A 19,656-nucleotide genomic window follows, 5' to 3' on the forward strand; every position below is an offset into this window, starting at 1 on the left:
GTAAACAGATTTTACATTAAAAACATGTCTTACTTTATTATTATTTTTTGATGTAAGTCTTATGAGTCTCAGGTGATGCACAGATTTTGCGGTGCCCCGGCCACAAGCAGGACTCGGTGCGGCCCCCTGGCCCCCAGGTCACCTGGCTGCCGCTCAGGGAGAACGCTGGACATTCACAAGCGAGGCCACCTGACTCTCGGTGCTGTGTCTATTTATGTTTTGGGGGTTTGCACTCTGTGGGTCTTTATTCGCCGATGCAAGCTCTAGTTTACACGGGGAAGAGGACTCCTTCACTGGAGCTCGCTGGATGACGAAGAAGTGCCTCGTGTTCTGGCCAAAACCGGTTTTTTACAGTCAACGTTTACACAAGTGAGGTTGTGACCCTGACCCCCAGGATCAGGGACAGAAGGGGCTCCATACACGGACCAGTCTGCCTGTTGCCACCGAGCACGCACACCCGACACACCCATACCAACACACACACCCCTAACACACATACATCACATATACAACACGTCCAACCTACAGCCACACCAACACACCCACCATATACACAACACACCCAACACACGCCCACACCACATACACAACACACCCGACACACCCACACCAACACACACACACCACATACACAACACACCTGACACCCACACCAACACACACTCACGCACCCCACACACACCTATACTGACACAAACATCATGCAGACAACACACATCCACACACATCACATACACAGACCCCCCCCCAACACACCGCCTTCAGGGGAGTCTGCAGGGAGCCTTCAGCATCACCCCAGTCTTGGCCCCTCGGCCCTTCTGATGGTGCAGAGGTGGGGAGTGGCTGCAGGACGTCAGGGCAGGTGTCGAATGCCCTGGCCCAGGAGGCTCCACCAGGGCACAGTCCCACCCCCCTGAGACGTCCGTGCCCAGCCCAGATGCCACAGCTCGAGTCACGTGTGCCAGCACAGCAGGACGGGGTGCCTGCCTGCCGGTGAAAAACAGGGCACCTACCTTCCTCCCCACATCCCCCTCCCAGCCTGGGGAGGACATGCCACTCTCCTTCTCAAACATTAACTCCTGTGTTGTTGGGCTGGACGCCGTCCCTTCCTGGCGCTGGAGGGAATCCACTAAGCACACTCCAAACACACAGGCCCTCATTAAGTATGCACCTACTGAATGTGAAGTACAGTGCAGGGCCAAAGAAATGAAGACGACCCCAAGGAGCTTGGGGACGCTGGGGGTGTTGACAGCTGCTAGTGACAGCAGACCCAACCACAGCAGTGCTACCCCAGGGGCACGCACGCTGTGGAAGGAGCCCAGGCCAGCGTGATGGCTGTTGACAGGGCACAGGCTGTGGGCCAGGCGAGGCGCCCACAGGTGCACTGCTCACACGACATGGGGCTAGCTCATTCAGCCCTTCCAACAACCCCGGGGACTGCTGTCAGATTCCTCTCAGAAGAGAACAAAAGAGCCTCAGAGAGGTGTGGGAGGTTCTGTCCAGCCACACAGCTGTGAAACGCTGGCTGGGACGCAGAGCCCCACTGTCAGGGCAAGGCCAAGGGCAGGAGGGAGAACCCTCAGGACTTAGAATATACAAGTGGCTCAAAGGGCCAGGGAGAACGGGGAACATGATTCAAGGGTAACACGCTCTGCCCTCGAAGTTTAACGGGAGATGTATACGCCAGACAGGACGGTGGAGCTGACATGCCCAGCACCACCTTCCCAGGGACTGCCCACTCCCCCACAGCTTTGGGGGCGGAGCTGCAGGGCAGGGGCCGCCCTCTCCCCCACAGCTTTGGGGGCAGAGCTGCTGGGCCCCCGTGTACTCCTGCCGTTTCTTGAAACCTCAGCTCCAAGCACAGGGTCTGGCATATCTTCAGAATTCAAAAAATGACCCGCTCGGTGCATAAATGAGGGTGACAGCTCCCAGCCCAGCTGGGGCTGGGGGAGTTCAGTAGCTACCTCGAGCAGTACCACATTGGCTGTGATTATGCAGAAAGTGGGGGATACTGACGTCTCCTCCGCACTCCCCAACCCCAATCCTCCATGGACCGCCCACTCACCAGCCCACCAACCCTAACACGCTGTTTATTTCTGGATCTTCACTGTCACCACCAATGGGACACAAGGGGTCTGACCACTGACCCCACAGAGGGCTGTCACCAGCAGCCCTACCTCCTCCACCTCGACAGGGCATTCAGTTCACCCCCCCCCGGGGGCAATGGGCCCTGGACTCCAAGTCTTTAGGAGCAACAGTTGTCACAGGGTAAAACAATGGTGATGGTGAGGATGATGAGGATGATCAATAGGGTAGAAGCAAACTTCTAGAGGTGACGGGTCTGCTGAAGACACAGAGCATGCTGACGGTTTCATGGGTACACACTCATCTGCAAACTCATCGAGTTGTTTGGATTAAGCACAGACGGCTTTCTGTATGCCAATCACACCTCGACGGAGTGAAAGGAAAAAAGAATTAGCTGCGAAGCTTGTGTCCACATTATGTCGCCTGGCCTGGGCCCTGGAAGGCCTGTTTCTTGGTGACCCAGGAGCCCCCACTTTTAACAAGAACCTGGGCGACCCTGGGGTGGGAGGGCCCTTGGGTCACACTTTGAGAGCAACTGGTTTATACATTGAGCCCAAGAGTGGTTCCAGCCCCACTGTCCTCAGGTCTGGGGACATGTGGTTGGCGGCTCGGCAGAAAATTGGGCCAAGTTTCTGGGGCATCAACACACTTTCATCCCCGGGCCCTTGGTCTCTGGGACCTCGGGCTGGCCCGTGTGACCTGTGAAGGTATGAGGGGTTTCAGTGTCTCTGAAAGTGTGCATCTTTGCACGTCTGTGCACGTGTGTTGTGTGTCTGCACGCCTCCCTCCGCGTGCTGGGCGTCTGTCCATGCACGTCAGAGCCGCCGCCAGGCTGCGTGCTCGCTTCTGTCAGCAAGGTGCTCACAAGCACACCCGTGCCTGTGTGTGTCACGTGTGGGTTTACACCATGTTATCTGCGAGTATGTGCATGAATGTGTGAGTGTGTGTGTGTGTGTGTGTGTGTGTGTGTGTAGGGGGACCGGAGCACCTGAGCAGAGAGCCTCTCAAATACACATATGGCTTCCGACTTCAATTATTTCACAATAAAGAAAATCTTAATTTTAAGTTATTTCGCCGCACAGCTCATGAGTGGAGAGGCGAGCGGGGGAGAACGGAAGATAGCCTAACAGCCGCGAGGACTCGACTCGCTGATCGCCGTCCTCGGGAAGGTGCCGCAGCCCTGAAAGCTTTCACGCGTGTGTAGTCGCCTCCCCGGGCGGGTTGAATATTTGGCTTAATTTCCTCAGGTGTAACCAGCAACTTCTTCTATGGTTTGTATGAGTGATAAAAGACAAATTAATTCACAAAGTTAGCACCTGCAACGCATTATCTCACGTTCAGCCCTTGTCAATCAAATCGAACTTCTGGTCAGTCACCTTTTACACGTTATCATCTGCAGAAGCTACGCAACTTTTGAGACGACTCACGTGTATGATGGCTTCATGGAGCTACGCCCCTCTTTTGAAGTGGCTTAGAATACAGGCGCCCCCGTGGAGATACTGCAGGTCTGGCTGCAGACCACTGCAACAGGGCGAGGGCAGCAATAATGACAGTTGCAATCTTTTTGCTGGGGGTGGCTCTTGCCTTTCACCTGTAAAAACTGCAACGCCTGTGCAGTACCACACAGTGACGCACAATAAAATGAGGTCTGCCTGCAAGGCGTTCTTGAATACACCACGTTCCCTGTTGACGGGGGAGAGACCACGGAGGGTGCCTGGTTTAGACTAATGAGGCCAAGGTCAGCCCGCAGGAGAGAAGACTGTCCTCGGGCCACAGACCAAGCTCTGTCTCGCACACACGGGCCCCGGTCACAGTGGGATGCAGACGCAGGAGTGAGGGCGGCTCACAGTTGACGTTCTACCACTAATGACTCAGGGGAACACAGTTGGGTGGGGACAGAAGGGCCGGCGCTGCAGTGCAGGGCTCTCAAGTCTCCTCCCGGAGCCCGTGACTCTGCCGCCGTGGTGGGACCGGAAACCAGGTCCCTGAGAGACCTGGGCTTCGGAACTCGTGTCAATAAACACACACAGCAAACCAAACAAACTGCCATTCCCTCTAGGCTGATTCTATAATCGCAGCACCAGAAAGGTTAAAAGCACTAAGTGTTCACATTTGTACTGGGGGTGGGGGGCCCCCATTATAATCTAGGGCCTCTTCCCTTTATTCCTGAATAACCACTATTTATTCTCTCTTAGCCTCTGGATTCTCCCCAACTTTTTAATTTTCCATTCCAGTTGATTAACCTCATTAATATCCTTAACTCCATCCAATTGCTCCTTGTTAGATCCAAGTGCCTCGTCAAAGCTGACATCAAAGACGCCATCGTAAGATGTCACTCACCCACACCCTGTTTTCCAACCCAGGCCTTCCACTCCTCCCAGGGGTCGCTGCTTCCCCATCTTCCCTTATTCACCCCAACTTCCGCGCCTCCGGGTCGCCCCCTCCCCCACCTCTCATTTCCTTTCAGATCTACCGCAGTGCAGCTACAAACCTTCCCTATTGACCCACTTTGGAAAATCGTTCCTTAACGTGAATTTCTTTAACTGGGTCTTCTCATCACTGGTTTCCTAGAGCGTCAGTGAGCACCTGCTGAGTAGCCGAACATCTGCAGGACCGAAGCGTGCGAACCGCTCTCTAGGCAGTCTGTCGGTGCCTTTGGACTTTCTTGGAGAGACTGGACACACCTCAGGGTGAGAGCTCGTGCCCGATGCCGCCCCCTTCAGGGGATGTGCTGCTGGACACCGAGTAGGCGCCCAGTGGACGCCTCCCAACGGTCATCTGCTGACCTGAACGGGATTCAGATACATCTCCACGCCCACCTAAACCCACCATGCAATCAGCCTGAAGACAGGCTTTGCAACTCAAAGAATGGGACAAAAAAGGTCAGAGTATTATGAAAAGGTAGATTGCTGGCCACATTTTAAATCTTAAATTTTGATGCCTATTTTTGGGGGGTGCTAGTAAAGATCTCGAGTGTTTCAAGTTAAGTGTAGCCGATGAGCAGCTCAGAGCAGAACCAGAAAGTCTGCACGTGCCCAGTGCTGACTCTCCCCTGCTCGCACGGCAGGTCGTTCCGTTTGTTCTTCCCGAGAGGAGGCCTGAACAGGTTTTGTTTCTAGTTTGCTGGGCACGTGGAGAGCGGAGGTGCCCCCGCATCGACGCACCGCCTGTTCCGGAGCAATAATACCTGGCACCCACGCAGGACCGCACAGGGAAGCGACAGGACTTCCCGGGGGAGGGGACAGTGGGCAGGACCACCTGCCACTCTGCTCCTTAGTGGAGAGCACCTGGAAGGTGACACCACTGTGACAGTCAACCCTTTCGTCCCCTGAGCAGCGTTTCTCAAACAGTGCGGCTTGAGTGTGACCACCTCACCCCCTATTCCGTGTGTGTGTGCCTGTCTCTGTATGCAGCAGTGAGGGGGGTTGGAGACTTTCCCAGGGGGCACTCCCCTGCAGATTCTGGGGCCCGTGGGTCTGGGGCAGGACCATGGCAGAAATCTGCTTTTAGCGAGCTCTCCAGGTGACTCTCATGTGCAATAAAGCTCGAGAACCAGGGCGGTCTGACACTGACTTTCAAGTCGGAAGGGGACACCCACGCATCAGGCTGAGAAAATTAAAAATGCAGCCTTTCTTTCCTGAAGCATAGACACTCAGGCTAGCCTCCCAGAACACCTGCAGTGAGGGGCCCCCACCCTCCGCCAAGCAGATGCCTGACTAGCAGGGTAATATAGTTCACACCTGCTCCCGTCCCCCGCCTTGGCCACCACCTACCTGTCCAGGTAACCCAGGCTTCGGACAGAAACTGTTCCCACGTCACTAGGCGGGGATGAGACTCTTAAAACTGTCTCACTTAAAACAGGGAGGGATAGGTAAGTGTTCTCTCCTTTGAGAGAGAGGTCCCGGGGGAAATGCACTCAGCTCAGATACTGGGGGACCCTGGGACCCCACACCCTGGGCCCACTTGGGTCCGCAGCCGAAGGGCCCCTCTGCACCAGGCAGCTCAAACACAGGCACATTCTCTGAAGATGTAGCTGGAAACACCTTCCTTCTTGGGGTAACAGTGGAGGACTGAAGAGCTCCACCCCACCCCAACCCTGCTCCCCCGTGAGAGGGAAAATCCGCTTGATAAATGTGGCCTGGAGTGGGCTGTCCCGCACAACCAGGACAGACTACACACAGCTGGAGACTGTTCTTAAACAGTCAGAGGGCTTGTGCTGGCGGCGAGCTATTCCGGGGCTCCGATGAGGCCCGGTGGCAGGGAGGAGTGGGACAGAACATCATTTCAGGCAGAAAGGCTGGGCTGGCGTGCAGGTTGACCATGCCCTTGAAGCCAGAGCTGGACATGGAGGGGCGGGGCATGAGGACCTGAAGGATGGACAGTTGCATTTTTGGCCAAAACCACCACAAAGAGGAAGAGTTATCCTCAGAATGTTAGGCAACGACCACTGAAGGTTACAGGCAGTGGGACCGTGGCAGCCAGAGCTCGGGCCTTGGGAGGGAGGGGGCGGAGCGCAAAGTGGGGAGAGCTAACAAGAGCCCGGGGGGCGGCAGCAAAGGAGCCTTCACTGTGCACGGAGACCTGCCTCCTGCCCCGCCCGGTCTCCTGCGTGGGGGTTGTAGGTACGGGGCACTGGGGACAGACAGGACAGCAAAGGAAAACTGTGCATCCACCTTTTGGGGCAGGGGCAGGGGCGGGAAGTGTCACGTGGGCACCAGGTGAGGAGGCGAGCAGTGCTTGAGAATCTCCAGGTCAACTTACTGGCTCACCAAGTTTTGCTCGAAGCATGAGTTTTTAAAAGTCTTTTTACAGGTGGCAATGCTCCCTTTTTAGTAATTTGAACAGAGCAAGTATCTGTCCACGAATCAACAATGCGGGCTGATGAAATCACGAAAGCCTGAGGGGCCCGCCTTTGCTGCAGCTCACCCTCCGCGGCCAAGGCCTGGAAGGAGCAGCCTGTGGCGCGCTGGGTCGGCACACGGAAACCCAGAGTGACAGCAGCAGCAGCAGCAGCAGGGAGCGACCGTGAGCCGCGCTGACGCCACCCAGGGAACCCGGTGCTGTCCCAGCCCCGGCCCTGGTCCACCCTCCTTCAGCCCTCCTCCCCGGGCCTCCCCCTCTCCCTCCAAGCCCCGGGGGCTTAAGAAGCCAGTGAGTGAGGGGAGAGGAAGCGGGTGAGTAGGAGGCGGCGGCAAGCAGAGGCGCCTCCCCAGACGGGAAGATGCACGCATACCTGAACAGAGAGGGAAAGAACCTGCTGGGAAAGGAAGGATGCAGGGACCTGGGAAGGAGCTGCTGCAGCCCAGGAAATGCCTCCCAAAGGGGGGGTGGGCCAGGGCAGGGAGTAGGCGAGCACCGGGGGAGGGGCCTGGAAACCTGTGGGGGGGTGGGGAGGTGAAGGAGGGGAGAGGGCACTCAGGGGACCCTGTCTCGAAGGTTATCCACGGGGGCTGCAGGCTGAGGGATGGGGTGGAGGGACTGGCCCAGAGGTTGGCACGTCACTAAACAAGGGGAGCCGACTGGTGGAGGGCCAGGTGACGGGCCAGCTGTGCCCACCCGCCTGGCTGCAGCTTGCTTTCCGGCCTTTTCTCTGTGGCCTGGAAGAAAGTGCGGCAAAAGCACGTCCACAACTGGTGTGCAGACACAGACGAGCGGGATGCTGGTGTTCCTGCTACGCGGCAGCCTCTGACGTGAGTCACGAGCCCTGACTTCTCGTGCGAGTTCAGTTTTGTTTCTCGCCACCTTCCACCTTTACCGACTGTTCAACATCACCCCCAACACAGCCCGACGCCGTCTCCACAGACCGTCCTGCTTCCCACTCTACCCACTCCTTCCCGCGCGGCCACCACGTGCCGGAGCAAAGTGCTTCACCACGTCACAGCCCGCCGCCACCCCGACAACCCCACGGGGCCGGTGACTGACCTCTCCAGTTTATGGGTGAGGAGCTGGAGCACAGAGAAACGAGGCAGAGAGCCCGGGTCGCACAGATTCGTGAGGGCAGGGATCAGGGTCAAGTCCAGTTTCTCACTCTGAAGCCAGTGCTGTCATCCGCCCCACCCCGCCCCGCCCCACCCCACCTAGAGCACCAGTCCTCAACCCTTGCTGCACAGTGAAACCCCCTGAAATGCTGTTAAAAATGTGTCTCCCCCAAAAGGTACTGATTCAGCTTGTGGGGATCAGGACCCAAGTCAGGTTACTTGTTAAAGTCCCCAGCGATGTTTAACGTGGAGCAGCGGCGGCAACCAGCATGCCAGGCCCCCAGGAAGGGGGCATTCCCGGCACTGTGCCCGGCTTGGATGGGGAGTGAAGTAAACCCTTGAGGAGCGAGTGAAGGAGTGAGAGCCGCGCACTGTCCTACAATCCTCCCACCGCCTGTGGACCACCCTGACCCCACACTTGGCCTCCTCTCGCCAGCAGCGAGCCGACAGGCCCTGAGCTAGTCCGTCCCTTCTCGGATCCCACCTCCACGGGTAGGTGAACGCTGTTTCAGAGCATCATGGCCGTTTGTCCTGTTACCCGCTGCTGTTCTAACGCCTTGGTGCATGCTCCACATTTGAGGGTACAGTTGCAGCCTCCTGGTCAGGTATTTAAGACCCCAAAGCCCAATGTGTCCCTCTGGTCACAGCTTCCCCCATCCACGGGTCCCCTGTTCCAGCCAGGCAGGGGTCCCGGTCTCCCACGCGTCTTGAGCATCCTCGCCACAGCGCCTTCAACAACGTATGCCCCCCCTCTCTCCCCCACCCATGTCTGGATCCGACCACCCATGAGGACCAGACTCCCCTGCTCCACCTCTGCCCGGCCCCCCAGCCCCAGGAATCCCGTCCAACTCCGACCACGCGTGCCAAGGGTCTCACCCGGCTCTCTCCTGACTTCTAACGGCTTCTAACCACCGTTTCCACGTGCTCACACCCTAACTTCCGGAGTAAGTTCCGATCCCTTGAAGGCGGCCACCGCACGCAGGCAGAGGACTTTATCTCTCCCGCAGTGACCGGCAACGGCACATCCGCCGTGCGCGCCGCCGGGCGGTCAGCGTCTTGTCTCGGTGCCCACGGTCTTACCTGTAGTATCTGGACTGCAAGTAGGTGGAGCACACGGCCTTGGACACGTGACTGGCCGAGCCGAAGTCGATGACCTTCACTCTGTAGGGCTGCCTGGACGGGTCCACCAGCATGATGTTTTCCGGTTTGAGGTCCGCGTGGATGAGGCCCAGGCTCTTCAGTTTCATCAGGGCCGTGGCCACCTGCTGGAGCACTGGGCGAATGTACTTGAGGGGCAAGGGGCTGAACTTGTTCTGCTTCAGGAAGTCGTAGAGGTTCTGCTCCAGCATCTCGAAGACCAAGCACGTGTGGTTCTTGTGCTGGAAGCACTCGTAGGCCCGGACGAAGTTGTAGTCGTCCGCGCTCTCTGTGCTGAGGCGGGCCAGGATGCTGACCTCGATCTGGCCTTGCCGGGCGTACGACGGGTGGTTCTTCAGGATCTTGATGGCCACGATCTCGTTGGTGCCCCTTTTCCAGCACTTGACCACCTGCCCGAACGTCCCGCGGCCCAGGAACTCGAGGACTTCGTAAGTGTTGGTCATGGAGCACAGCACCTCGTGCTGGACCAGCTGGTAGTCGCCTTCGCTGTTGGAGCCGCTGTTTTTGGACGTGGCCGTCGACGTGGTGGCAGTGGCGACGGTGGCCCCGCTGGCATTGTTCTGAATCATGGGTGGGTGCTCCTCGATGATCTGCACGCTGCTCGTGTTCTCGATCTCCTCGCTCTTACGCTTGAGTCCGCATTTTTGGTAGGTGTCAAGGAGGCTCACAGTGCTTCGACGCATCAGGTTGTGTGGTCCGCCGAGGACCTGCCCAGTGACAGAGGTGCTGCTTGCTGATGTGACGACGATGTGCCCGGCGCTTCCTGGGAAGATGATGGTCTGCTCGTAAGGTAGGCTCGGGTTCGGGATGGGCAAGGAGGTGCTGACGGCTGTGGTGGCTGGCTGAGAAGGCGGCACGTTCTTGCCCTGGCTGTACGCTTTGCTGTGGGGGCCGTACCCGGTCATGTCCCAGGTGGAACTCGGCTCTACTTTCAGTTTCTTCACACTACAGAAGGCACTTGATTGAAGGGTGTGAGGGGAGAAAACTTGCACATGTGAGGCCATACCTACAAGGCAAAGGGAGGGAAGAAGAAATGTTTCAGTCGCCACGGCGTGAGCGAGCTCGGCAGGCTCACCTCCGTGCAGGCCGGAGGCTGGGGGCCCACGGAATGTTTGCCTCCCACCTGAACAGGGCTGGAAAAGGGAATCTGTCCCGCCCAGGAGCACAGTCTGGTCACTCAGTGTGGGGGCCCAGTAGTTCGGGGTCCCACCTGCCACGGTGAGGGGTTGGGGGTAGACTTATAGAAGAGAGTCAGGGACACACTAAAGGATGAGATACAGAAGCAGAACGCCAGGGCTTTGCGCGTTATTTACGTTTGTTATAAATACTATCTGCGATGGGAACAAATTCTCCCTCAGTTCTCCCTGGGCCGCACTCCTGCTGAAACTGAGGACTGTGGCAGGTGGCCCGGGGACCTGTTATGTGACCGTCATGTGTGTTGCCCTGCATGGTCGGCTCTTCCTTGTCACAGACTGACCATCTGGTCCAGTCATGTGAAGACACATCTGGCCACACGGGTTCTGTCATAGAGCCGCTTGTGATCTGCTAGCTTCTGGGTGACCCACAATTACCCCTTGGATCTTATTCTGAAATTACTCTTAAATGCATCCTGTAGGTTTGAGGACATAGGCAGTCGCTCTGATGTTTTCATGCAGATCGTCTAAAACTTTATATCAGCCTTTTAGAGGAAGTGGGCAGTACAATTCATGGGTTTTACTCACTAACTTTTCCTGGTAAATGTATATATCAATAAATTAATTCATCTAGAAAGTATTATTCCATACCAACATCTCACCCACAATTGAGAGAACCTCAGGAATCTATGAGAGCCTATCTCTTGAATGGCTGTGCAATTTATAACTATGGTAATACTAGAAATTGAAAAAAATCATAGAAAATGTGTTAGGAAAAATAAGACAATGAGGAAGAATAAGTTCTTAGAAGTGAAAGTGGAAACACTTTTCCGACTGCGCATCTTCTAGGCTGCAGTTCACAACCATCTCTCATACGGGTACGAGGGAAGTTCAAGGTTTCCGTGCAGCCCCAACCTAATGCCTGTGTCTCTCTGACCCCCCCCCCCCCGCGCCGCAACATGACCCAGGGTGGTATTTTTAACATTTTCCTTTTCACCCCACCACCCACCACCCTAGTCCACCCTCTCTCTCAGAGGCCACCCACCTCCCACTTGGTCCAGAACCCTAAGGTCAGCAGTCCTGCTTTCCACCTTCATTCTCTTCATTTCAAAACATTTCTGAATCAACATCTGCCCACCACTGTCCCCCTCCCCGGTCTCAGCGGAAGGAGCGTCTCTCCTTTCCAGCACTAAAAGTTCCCCTATTCTCGTGATTCCTCCTTTCCATTTTCTCTCGAACCCTGTTCCCCTCACTGTCCTCTCTTTCTCTTACAGTTTTCCATTTCTCCCTGGTAACTGGGGCCAAGCCCTTAGCAGTTATTTAAGTCTGGCCAAATGCACCAATGTCTCCATCCTTGTCTTCTGTGTGCACGGGTGTGTCCCACACAAATGCCCAACTTGGAAGGCCACAGTCTCCCCTTTTACGTCTTCTCACCTGAAATCAATGGTTTATGCTCCCTGTTCTTCAAGGTTCACTCCTTAATCCATCTCCTCCCGCACCTACACACGCACTGTGAAACTATTCTTAAAGCTGAACGACTTCCTAATTGCGGGATCCAGTGGCCTTTGTTCAGCCCTCCCTCTTTCTCCTGGGTCTTTCTCCTCCCCGATCTCCCTGCAACATCTGATACTGCCGACCACAGCTTCCTTCTCAGTGCTCTTATCTGCGTCTCTGTGAATCTGTCACCTCCTCCCTGGTGTCTGATTGCAGACTGTGCTTGCTCTCTTTTCCTCTTCCTCCTTTAAAAGGGTGGCACTTCCAACATTTTGACTCTTCTCTCTCTCGGGAAGATATCATCCATTGAAACAGGTTAAACTGTCATGTCTATGTAGGCGACTCCCCCGTGTTTATCACTGGCTAGGCTCTCCCTCATACCTTCTAGTAATACATTTCTGCCTCCTGCTACAGCAAAGACTGTCATCCAAAGCTCAACTCACAGCTTTTACCTAAGAATTCAGCCATCTCACCCTCTAACCTAACATCCCCATTTCTGGTCATAAAATTGTCTTCTAGTCACTTGGTTCCAAAACAATGCATTTCATACTGTCTTCTCTTAATATTGTATAAGTCTTTTACCTTTTACGAAACAATGCAATTACCTTTGACGAAGAAGGGGTTAAATCTTATTACCCTCTCCTTCAAAATGTGTCTTACATCCATCTCTTTATTTCTGTTCTTACCACCACTTCCATAGTTAGAAGAACACTTATCATGTTGTTAGTCAGACCAAAGCAAGCACAGACATCTGGTCTACCCAGAAAGCACTCTTTCTTCCTCTAATTTGCCCATATTCCGCCACCAGATTAATTTTCCTAGAATATTTCTAAGCATGTCACTCCTCTGTCCAAAAATTTTTGGTGACTTCTCAGTGTCTAGAAGATACACTGGAGGAGTCTTTAATTCAACACCATCACATTTTTATTTCAACTACCTTGTTGGCTTCATCTCCAACTAGTAGCCTTCCTCAACTCTCAACCCTAACTGAGCTGTTTTACTGTTTCTAGAATGTCTCTTGAACTTCCTACCTCCATACTCTCACACCGCTCCCCCATCTGGCATGCCCTCGCCATTTCTCTCAACTTATCCAAAGACAAGACAGTTCAGACCGCTCCCCTTCCCAGACCTCTCCAACCCACAGAGATTACTCCCCACTCTCGGTTCCTATGGCACTCACCACAGGCACCACCCATGCAGTCACACAATGCACTTCTGCCTTGCAAAATCTCATCTTGTTGAATCGAATCACTTCCCTTTTGTGCTGTTTAACTTTTTACACATTGAGGTCATGATTTCATAACCAGGCTATATTCTGGGGGCAAGAACTACAGTTTATGCCTTACCCTTCTTTGTGCTTTCCCCAGTATTAAGCTTGAGTTTGTTTGTTTTACATGGTAGGCACTCAGTTGGTGGAATAAAGTACTGTAACTGGCCTGGCCTCCAAGGCTACAGTCACAGGCACTTAGGAACCTGGACTCACGCTGGAAAATCAAGAAAAACCTGCCAATACTTTTCATGTTAACCAAGACTTAAAAAAAAGGAGAAAAACCAAGCCAGAGCCCTAGCTGGTGTGGCTCAGTGGATTGAGGGCCAGCCTGCGAACTGAAAGGTCACTGGTTTGATCACTGCTCAGGGCACATGCCTAGGTTGCAGGCCAGGTCCCCAGAAGAGGGCATGTGAGAAGCAACTGATTGATGTTTCCTTCCCACATCAGTGTTTCTCTCCTCCTCTTTCTCCCTCCCTCCCTTCTCTTCTCTCTGAAAATAAAAAAATAAAAGCCCAAGGTAGAGCCGTCCAGGCAGCTCCTGTCCTGGGGTCAGCTGGCATTCGGGTCCTGTCTGTACCGCAGCCTGGACACTCTGACTTCCCAGCACCTGCTCTGAACCCCACCCTGAGCCCAATCCCCTAGATCTGACGGAGCCTCCCTTTCTCGTTTGGACCCTGGACTCCAATATGTGTGACATGACTGCACTCCCCGCACATCCTCCTGCTGACAAGACTGTGTCGGTTCGCTCAGCCAGAACCTGTACTTGACCTGTTTCTTCCCACAGCTCTTTTTATTCAAGCCAACCGCCCCCTAATCCTGCAATAACACAGAAAGTGGTTCTTCCCTCATTATCTAATTCAATATCCGTATGGCTCTAGACGTTGTATACGACACAGAAATGACCAATCCCTTGGCTTTTAGCAACTTATCCACTGCAGAAGCAAAGCAAATAAGCCTTTTCTTTTTTTATCCTTGGTGTCTCGATTGTCCCTTAGTCCCCAGTCTTTGAGTACCTTTTTGGGGGTGTCTGTCAGAGCTGGCAGTGAAAGGAACACGCGGATGTTACACAAAGGAGGCGTGGCCCCACTTTCACTGCGTCTGAAGGATTCGGGTGGAAAGCCCAGGCTGGAGAAGTGGAATTTTACAGAGGAGAAAAAGATGGCTTATGACTTATTGGGATGGCAGCCAAGGGTCATAAAATTGTGGAAATTGTCACTGGCTCCCTCCGGTGACAGAGGCCCGGGATCGGAGCAGAGACCTGCAGGACGGCAAACGCCCTTTACCACACGGGGGGCCTCGGCCTCGGGCCCTGCCGGTGTGGCCGCCGGTCACCACTGTGCCACTTTACTAAGGTCAGCAGCTCCCATTCCAAGGATGAGACGCGATTCCGACAGGGCCTCCTCTCTTCTCCAGCTTCACTGAGATGTAACGGGCACGTGACACCATGTGAGGTTAAGGTGTACAATGTGATGATTTGCACACATATCTATAAACGTATATTGTGAAATGCTGGCCACAGTAAGGTTAGTTAACATATCCATTAGCTCACATAATTACCTTTGTGTCTGTGTGTGTGTGTGTGTGTGTGTGTGTGGTGAGAACATGTAAGAGCCACACCCTTAGCAACTTTCAGGCATTCATACAATATTGTTAACTACAGTCACCATGCTGTATATTAAATCCCAGAACTTACGTATCTAATAACTGGAAGTTCGGTAATACAGCCTTATTATCATGCTTCCATAGCAGAGGCCTTTTCGGTCTGGGAAGCAAAGTATTGTTATTACTGCTTTAAAATCTCTAAAATATCTCACGAGGAATAAAGCACTGCTGGTGGTTGCATAGCTTATTGTTAAAATAATCTTATGGTAACAACCAAACGTACGTGCAAACATTTCTCCTCGGGAGTATTTTTCTGGAACAATCCATCCCCCCCATCAGTTTCACTCTCGGTGAGTCTAACCCTTGCGTTCTGCATTCCACTGTTCCCATCGCTGCGGCTGGGGGCTGGGGACGAGGAAGGGGAGCACCTCTGTGTTTTCCACTCGCGTTTCTGTCTGCAGGGACCTTTGTACTCGTCAAGGCCTGCTCCCCTCCTCATCCACCCATTTTCTCTTCGGAAGAGGCAGGGGCGTGATGCCCCCTTTCGGCTTGGTCCCGTGGCAAAACCTCAATTGTTTTGTAGCTCATCTCTGCCCCTCCTGTCGGGCTCCTTGGAAGACAGTGGATCTTGCTCCTCTTTGCTGGAAGACTGTGAGGCTATTACAACCCAGTGGTGAGGGGTGGGTTTTGAGCCCGTGGGGAGCGAGGGGTGGGAGGGACCCAGGGAATCACTGCGGGATAAACCTGCGGGTATCACACCTGCTCCTTTCAGGGGTCACCTGACCCAGACAGGTCCACAGAAGCCCATGTAACCTCCCAAGGTAACGCCTGACCAGGTGTCTGAGTTTTCACTCAGCAAGTCACCACAACGTAGAACTAAAGCTTCTGAAAGTCTGTGCATCGGCTTGCCACTCTGTCCGAAGCGGGTCAAAACCATAACCCTGAATACCAGGTCTACACTGGGGCCTTAACATGCTTTTTATTGTTACCCATGCGAGTTTATGCGGATGTTATCAAAATGACCAGCAAAAGGCATTTAAAAAGAAATTTATGAAAACTGGAGACAACTTATACAACTGTATGTAATATATTCCTCCTTGCATTTGGCAAGTGAGAAACAGCTCCTATAAAACTGACATTAAAGTATACACTTTGGGTAGCAGAATTAAAGCCCACTATTTAAAAGCAGTCCTTTCCTGCTCATTACCTGGAAGAGGACAGACTGTCTCTTTTGTGTTCCAAACAAACCCAGGTTCCCCAGCTACTGAGGGTGCATGCCAATGGCCTGTATGCTGAAGGCAATGAAGGTGCTTGACCTTCTTTTGTCTACTTTATTCAAATGCTCATTTTACATTTTTTCAAATGTACATAAGCCTGCATTTCAAAGTACTATTTTTAAAACATTTGCTTCTAGACTTTATCACAGATACCAATTATGCCCATAAAGTGCTATCACACTTGAGTTCAAGCCCAATTCCTCAGGATTCTTGAATCCCTGGATTTCATTTATTTTTTTTAAATAAAGGTTTTATTTATTTATTTTTAGAGAAAAGGGAAGGGAGAGAGAGAAACATCAATGTGTGGTTGCCTCTCAGATGCCCCCAACTGGGGACTTGGCCTGCAACTCTTGTGCCCTGATTGGGAATTGAACCAGGGACCCTTTTGTTTGAAGGCTGGTGCTCAGTCCACTAAGCCACACCAGCCAGGATTGGATTCTCTGGATTTTAAAATCTTGAGCATCTAGGATGTCCCAGGCTCTGGGCCTGGATGTGTTATGGATGGGGTGAGCACACATCTGGCTTTGTCTGAGATGGTCTGGAATCACCCAGGCTCTGCTGGATCAGTCAGTAGGGGCACCCTCTCCATGTCCCTTCTCACAAGGGTCCTAGACTTCAAGTGATGGGTTTAGGCTCCTTTGATAAGTGAAAAAAAAAAAAACAGTTCCAGACCCAGATGTTCAAACCTGGGCCATTCTGTGTGCCTCTTTTTGTCTTAATGGTTTAATGAGAAATTCTTTTTTTTTAGGGTTGAGAATTTCTTCCCCTTAAAAAAATAGCTAAAAAAAATCTTCATATTTTTGCTGAAGTCATAACTCACATTTAAAAAAATGTCTATTCAAGGATTGGCTCATTCAGTTCTTTTTGTGCTTCCTTACTTGCTTTGTTTCTTCATAATTTTATATTTCACAACGAAATGAACTGAAAGGTTGCTTCACAGCTGAGTACACTTCCTTCGAATTTCAACACTCCGCAGTTATCTACTGGAAGATCAACCTCTAGCGAAACTCCAGGGATGAGGGAGGGTTCAGCCACGATGGAAAAAAAAATTTAAATAGAATTCAATTTCACTGGATTCTATCAAAGCTCGAGAGAAGGAATGGTAAGGAAAACAGCGGCACCAGTTTCACCAGTAAAGAGGGTTTAATTCTGGCCTGGCAGGGAGGAAGAGATCATCACTCAGGGTCCAGCTGCATCATTAAAGGGGACACAACCACGAACCCCTTCTTTAGGAGGTACCAACTTTCCTACGTCCTACCACCCTGTGGACACACGTTTCTGCTGAATAGTGAGCATCGAATAGAAGCTACAGATCTTTTTTTTTAATCAAGAACTCATGAGGAAGAATTAATTCCCACACCTAATGGAACACCATATCATTTTATGTATCACATTATGCACATAAGTCATAATACAATTGATAGAATATGCCAAAAGAAATGTAAAAAATATATATTAGAAATATGCATCTGAATGGGTTTTTTTTTAAACACCTAGAAAAGGGTTTGTCTGTATAACCCTTGATTAACACATACAACATGATAATTTGATGCCCCTGGGAGTTAAGAGATATCAGAAAAAATTTTTTTCGTTGACAAACAAAACAGTATTCACAAACTTAATGATAATCACTCTGCTCGAGTTTATATTTCATAAGGAGTGCAAAGACAATTTCAGATTAGCCCATTTCTAAATGATCCATTTCCACAATACCATAGGGTAAACGTCCAAGGGGCTTTCAATCGTCTCCAGTCACAGCCTGTTTACCCACCGGCTGTCAGTGTCGCACATGCAGCGTGCCCCCCCCCCCCCCCCCCCCCCCGGAGCACAATGAAGGGTCGGCTGCAAGCTCTACGGAACGCTCGGGTCAACAGTGACAGGAAGGGCCCTACTGGCGGCACTGAGGGTTTTCCGTACGGCGGAGCCTGGGGTCGGGCAGGAGAGGAAGCACGGAGACATTCGAGACATCAGCACCGCTCTGAAGTGCTGATCATCTCGTGGGGTTGCCAGGTCCACTGCAAATTACAAGGGACAAGCGGTAATTCCAGGTAACAGAGGCGCTCGCGCTGCCAGAGCAAACACGGGGGAAGTTCAGGGGCAGCAGCCACTCTGGGCCATGGTCAGGCCGGGCGGGGTTTACAGAGGGACTGGGGTCAGAGCCGAGGCTGGGAAGAGGGGGCATCTCTTGAAAGGCAGGAGAAGATTCCGGATCCTGCTTGCGTGGGTGTGAGCGAGCTGGGGTGGGGGACAGCCACCGAATGACCTCCGTCCTCAGGAAGCCTAGGCTTTGCTTGGAGACAATGACTTGGGAGCCATTGACACAGCAGTAATGCAACCACGATGCTGAAGCAGCAAATAACCACCCACCTGTACTGTGCACCCACAGCCTGTGTGTCCGGAGTTATTGTCTGCTGGTCACTTGGACCTTCTAGAGTAATTATCAAATACCCCACCCCCACCCCCCGAAGCAAAAGGCTGCTGTGAAGCCTTCCCACTCACTGATACACCCACTTTTACTCCTCTGGCCCTCGCTCGGTCTTGCTGACGGTCGTCAGCTGCAGCTCTCTGTGTGAGAGAGACTCCGGGGCTTGCACCCCACACTGCAGGCTGCAGTGCGTTTCCTGTCTCACAGGTAAGGAAGGGGAGTTTGGGGACAGGCATAGTTTGTCCAAGGTCACTTTGCTGTTCCTAGCAGGGCTGGGATTTGAACCAAGGTCTGCCTGACTCCCAGACCTATGCTGTTCACCATTCTTCTTCTACTTCTTCTTCTCCTTCACTCTTTAGGTTCTCAGACCAGAAGCACCAAGCAGGGAGACAGGCATGGTGACAGCCACGGACGAACGATAGAGGCAGGGCTAAAGGGTGGGGCACCCGCCACTGCCCGCCACCTAGTCAAGTAACAGACACCCACAACAAGGACCCTGAGTCACGGGTGATTTCTGTGTCCTCTGTTGCGATAACATCGGAGACACAGAACCACTGAAAGTTGTTACATGAAACAAATGCACCCCCTTGGAGAGGCACGCGTCACTTAGCTGCTGCACAGGGGCACAGCGGGCAGGGGCTGGCCCTGAGCGAGGCGGTCTGGGCTGTCACAGTAGTCCAGGGGCGAGGTGAGGAGGGTCTGGACCAGGGGTCTGCCCAAGGACACAGAAAAGAAGGAGCAGAAGCGAAAGACTCCGCAGAGGAGAAAAGGCAAGACCTGTGGACGGATGGGGTGCCAGGGCAACGGAGGGAGAGGAATCGAGCACCGTGCTTTGCTGTGTGTAATGAGCACTTTTTTGGCCTAAATATTTGAGGGGAAATAAGGATGCGCATTATACGTGGGTGGTACTAATTCTATTTATGTAAATGTTTTTAATTGTTTTGTTTATACGTATGCATGAAAGCTGTAACTCTAGAAAGCAATAATGATACCCGTATGTGAAATAATATCCTGGAATATGATCATTGGTTTCGTTTCTAAGTATAACTTAATAAAAAACTGAATTAAAATGGACGATTTTTTCCCCCTGAAAGTCTGGGCTAAAAACGTGGGTGCGCGTTATACACAGAAGCGCATTATACACGGCAACGCGCGGTGCGTCTGGGGGACCGCAAGGGGCGGGCTTCCCAGGCCGGCGCTAGGGACAATGGGAAGTGGTGTCAGATGCTGTTTC

General features: G+C 52.7%; 1 protein-coding gene across 4 annotated transcripts in view; it reads right to left on the reverse strand.

The window, feature by feature from the left end:
- HIPK2 (homeodomain interacting protein kinase 2) overlaps positions 1-19,656 on the reverse strand; it is a 166,945-nt gene that overhangs the window by 100,720 nt on the left and 46,569 nt on the right. For all 4 annotated transcript variants that reach the window (XM_036010956.1, XM_036010954.1, XM_036010955.1 and 1 more), the window contains exon 2: positions 9,144-10,227. In XM_036010956.1, the coding sequence (XP_035866849.1) occupies positions 9,144-10,227 (1,084 nt within the window). The remainder of the gene's footprint in view (positions 1-9,143; positions 10,228-19,656) is intronic.

This window comes from Phyllostomus discolor, chromosome 10 (assembly GCF_004126475.2).
Source record: "Phyllostomus discolor isolate MPI-MPIP mPhyDis1 chromosome 10, mPhyDis1.pri.v3, whole genome shotgun sequence".
NCBI classification, from domain to species: domain Eukaryota; kingdom Metazoa; phylum Chordata; class Mammalia; order Chiroptera; family Phyllostomidae; genus Phyllostomus; species Phyllostomus discolor.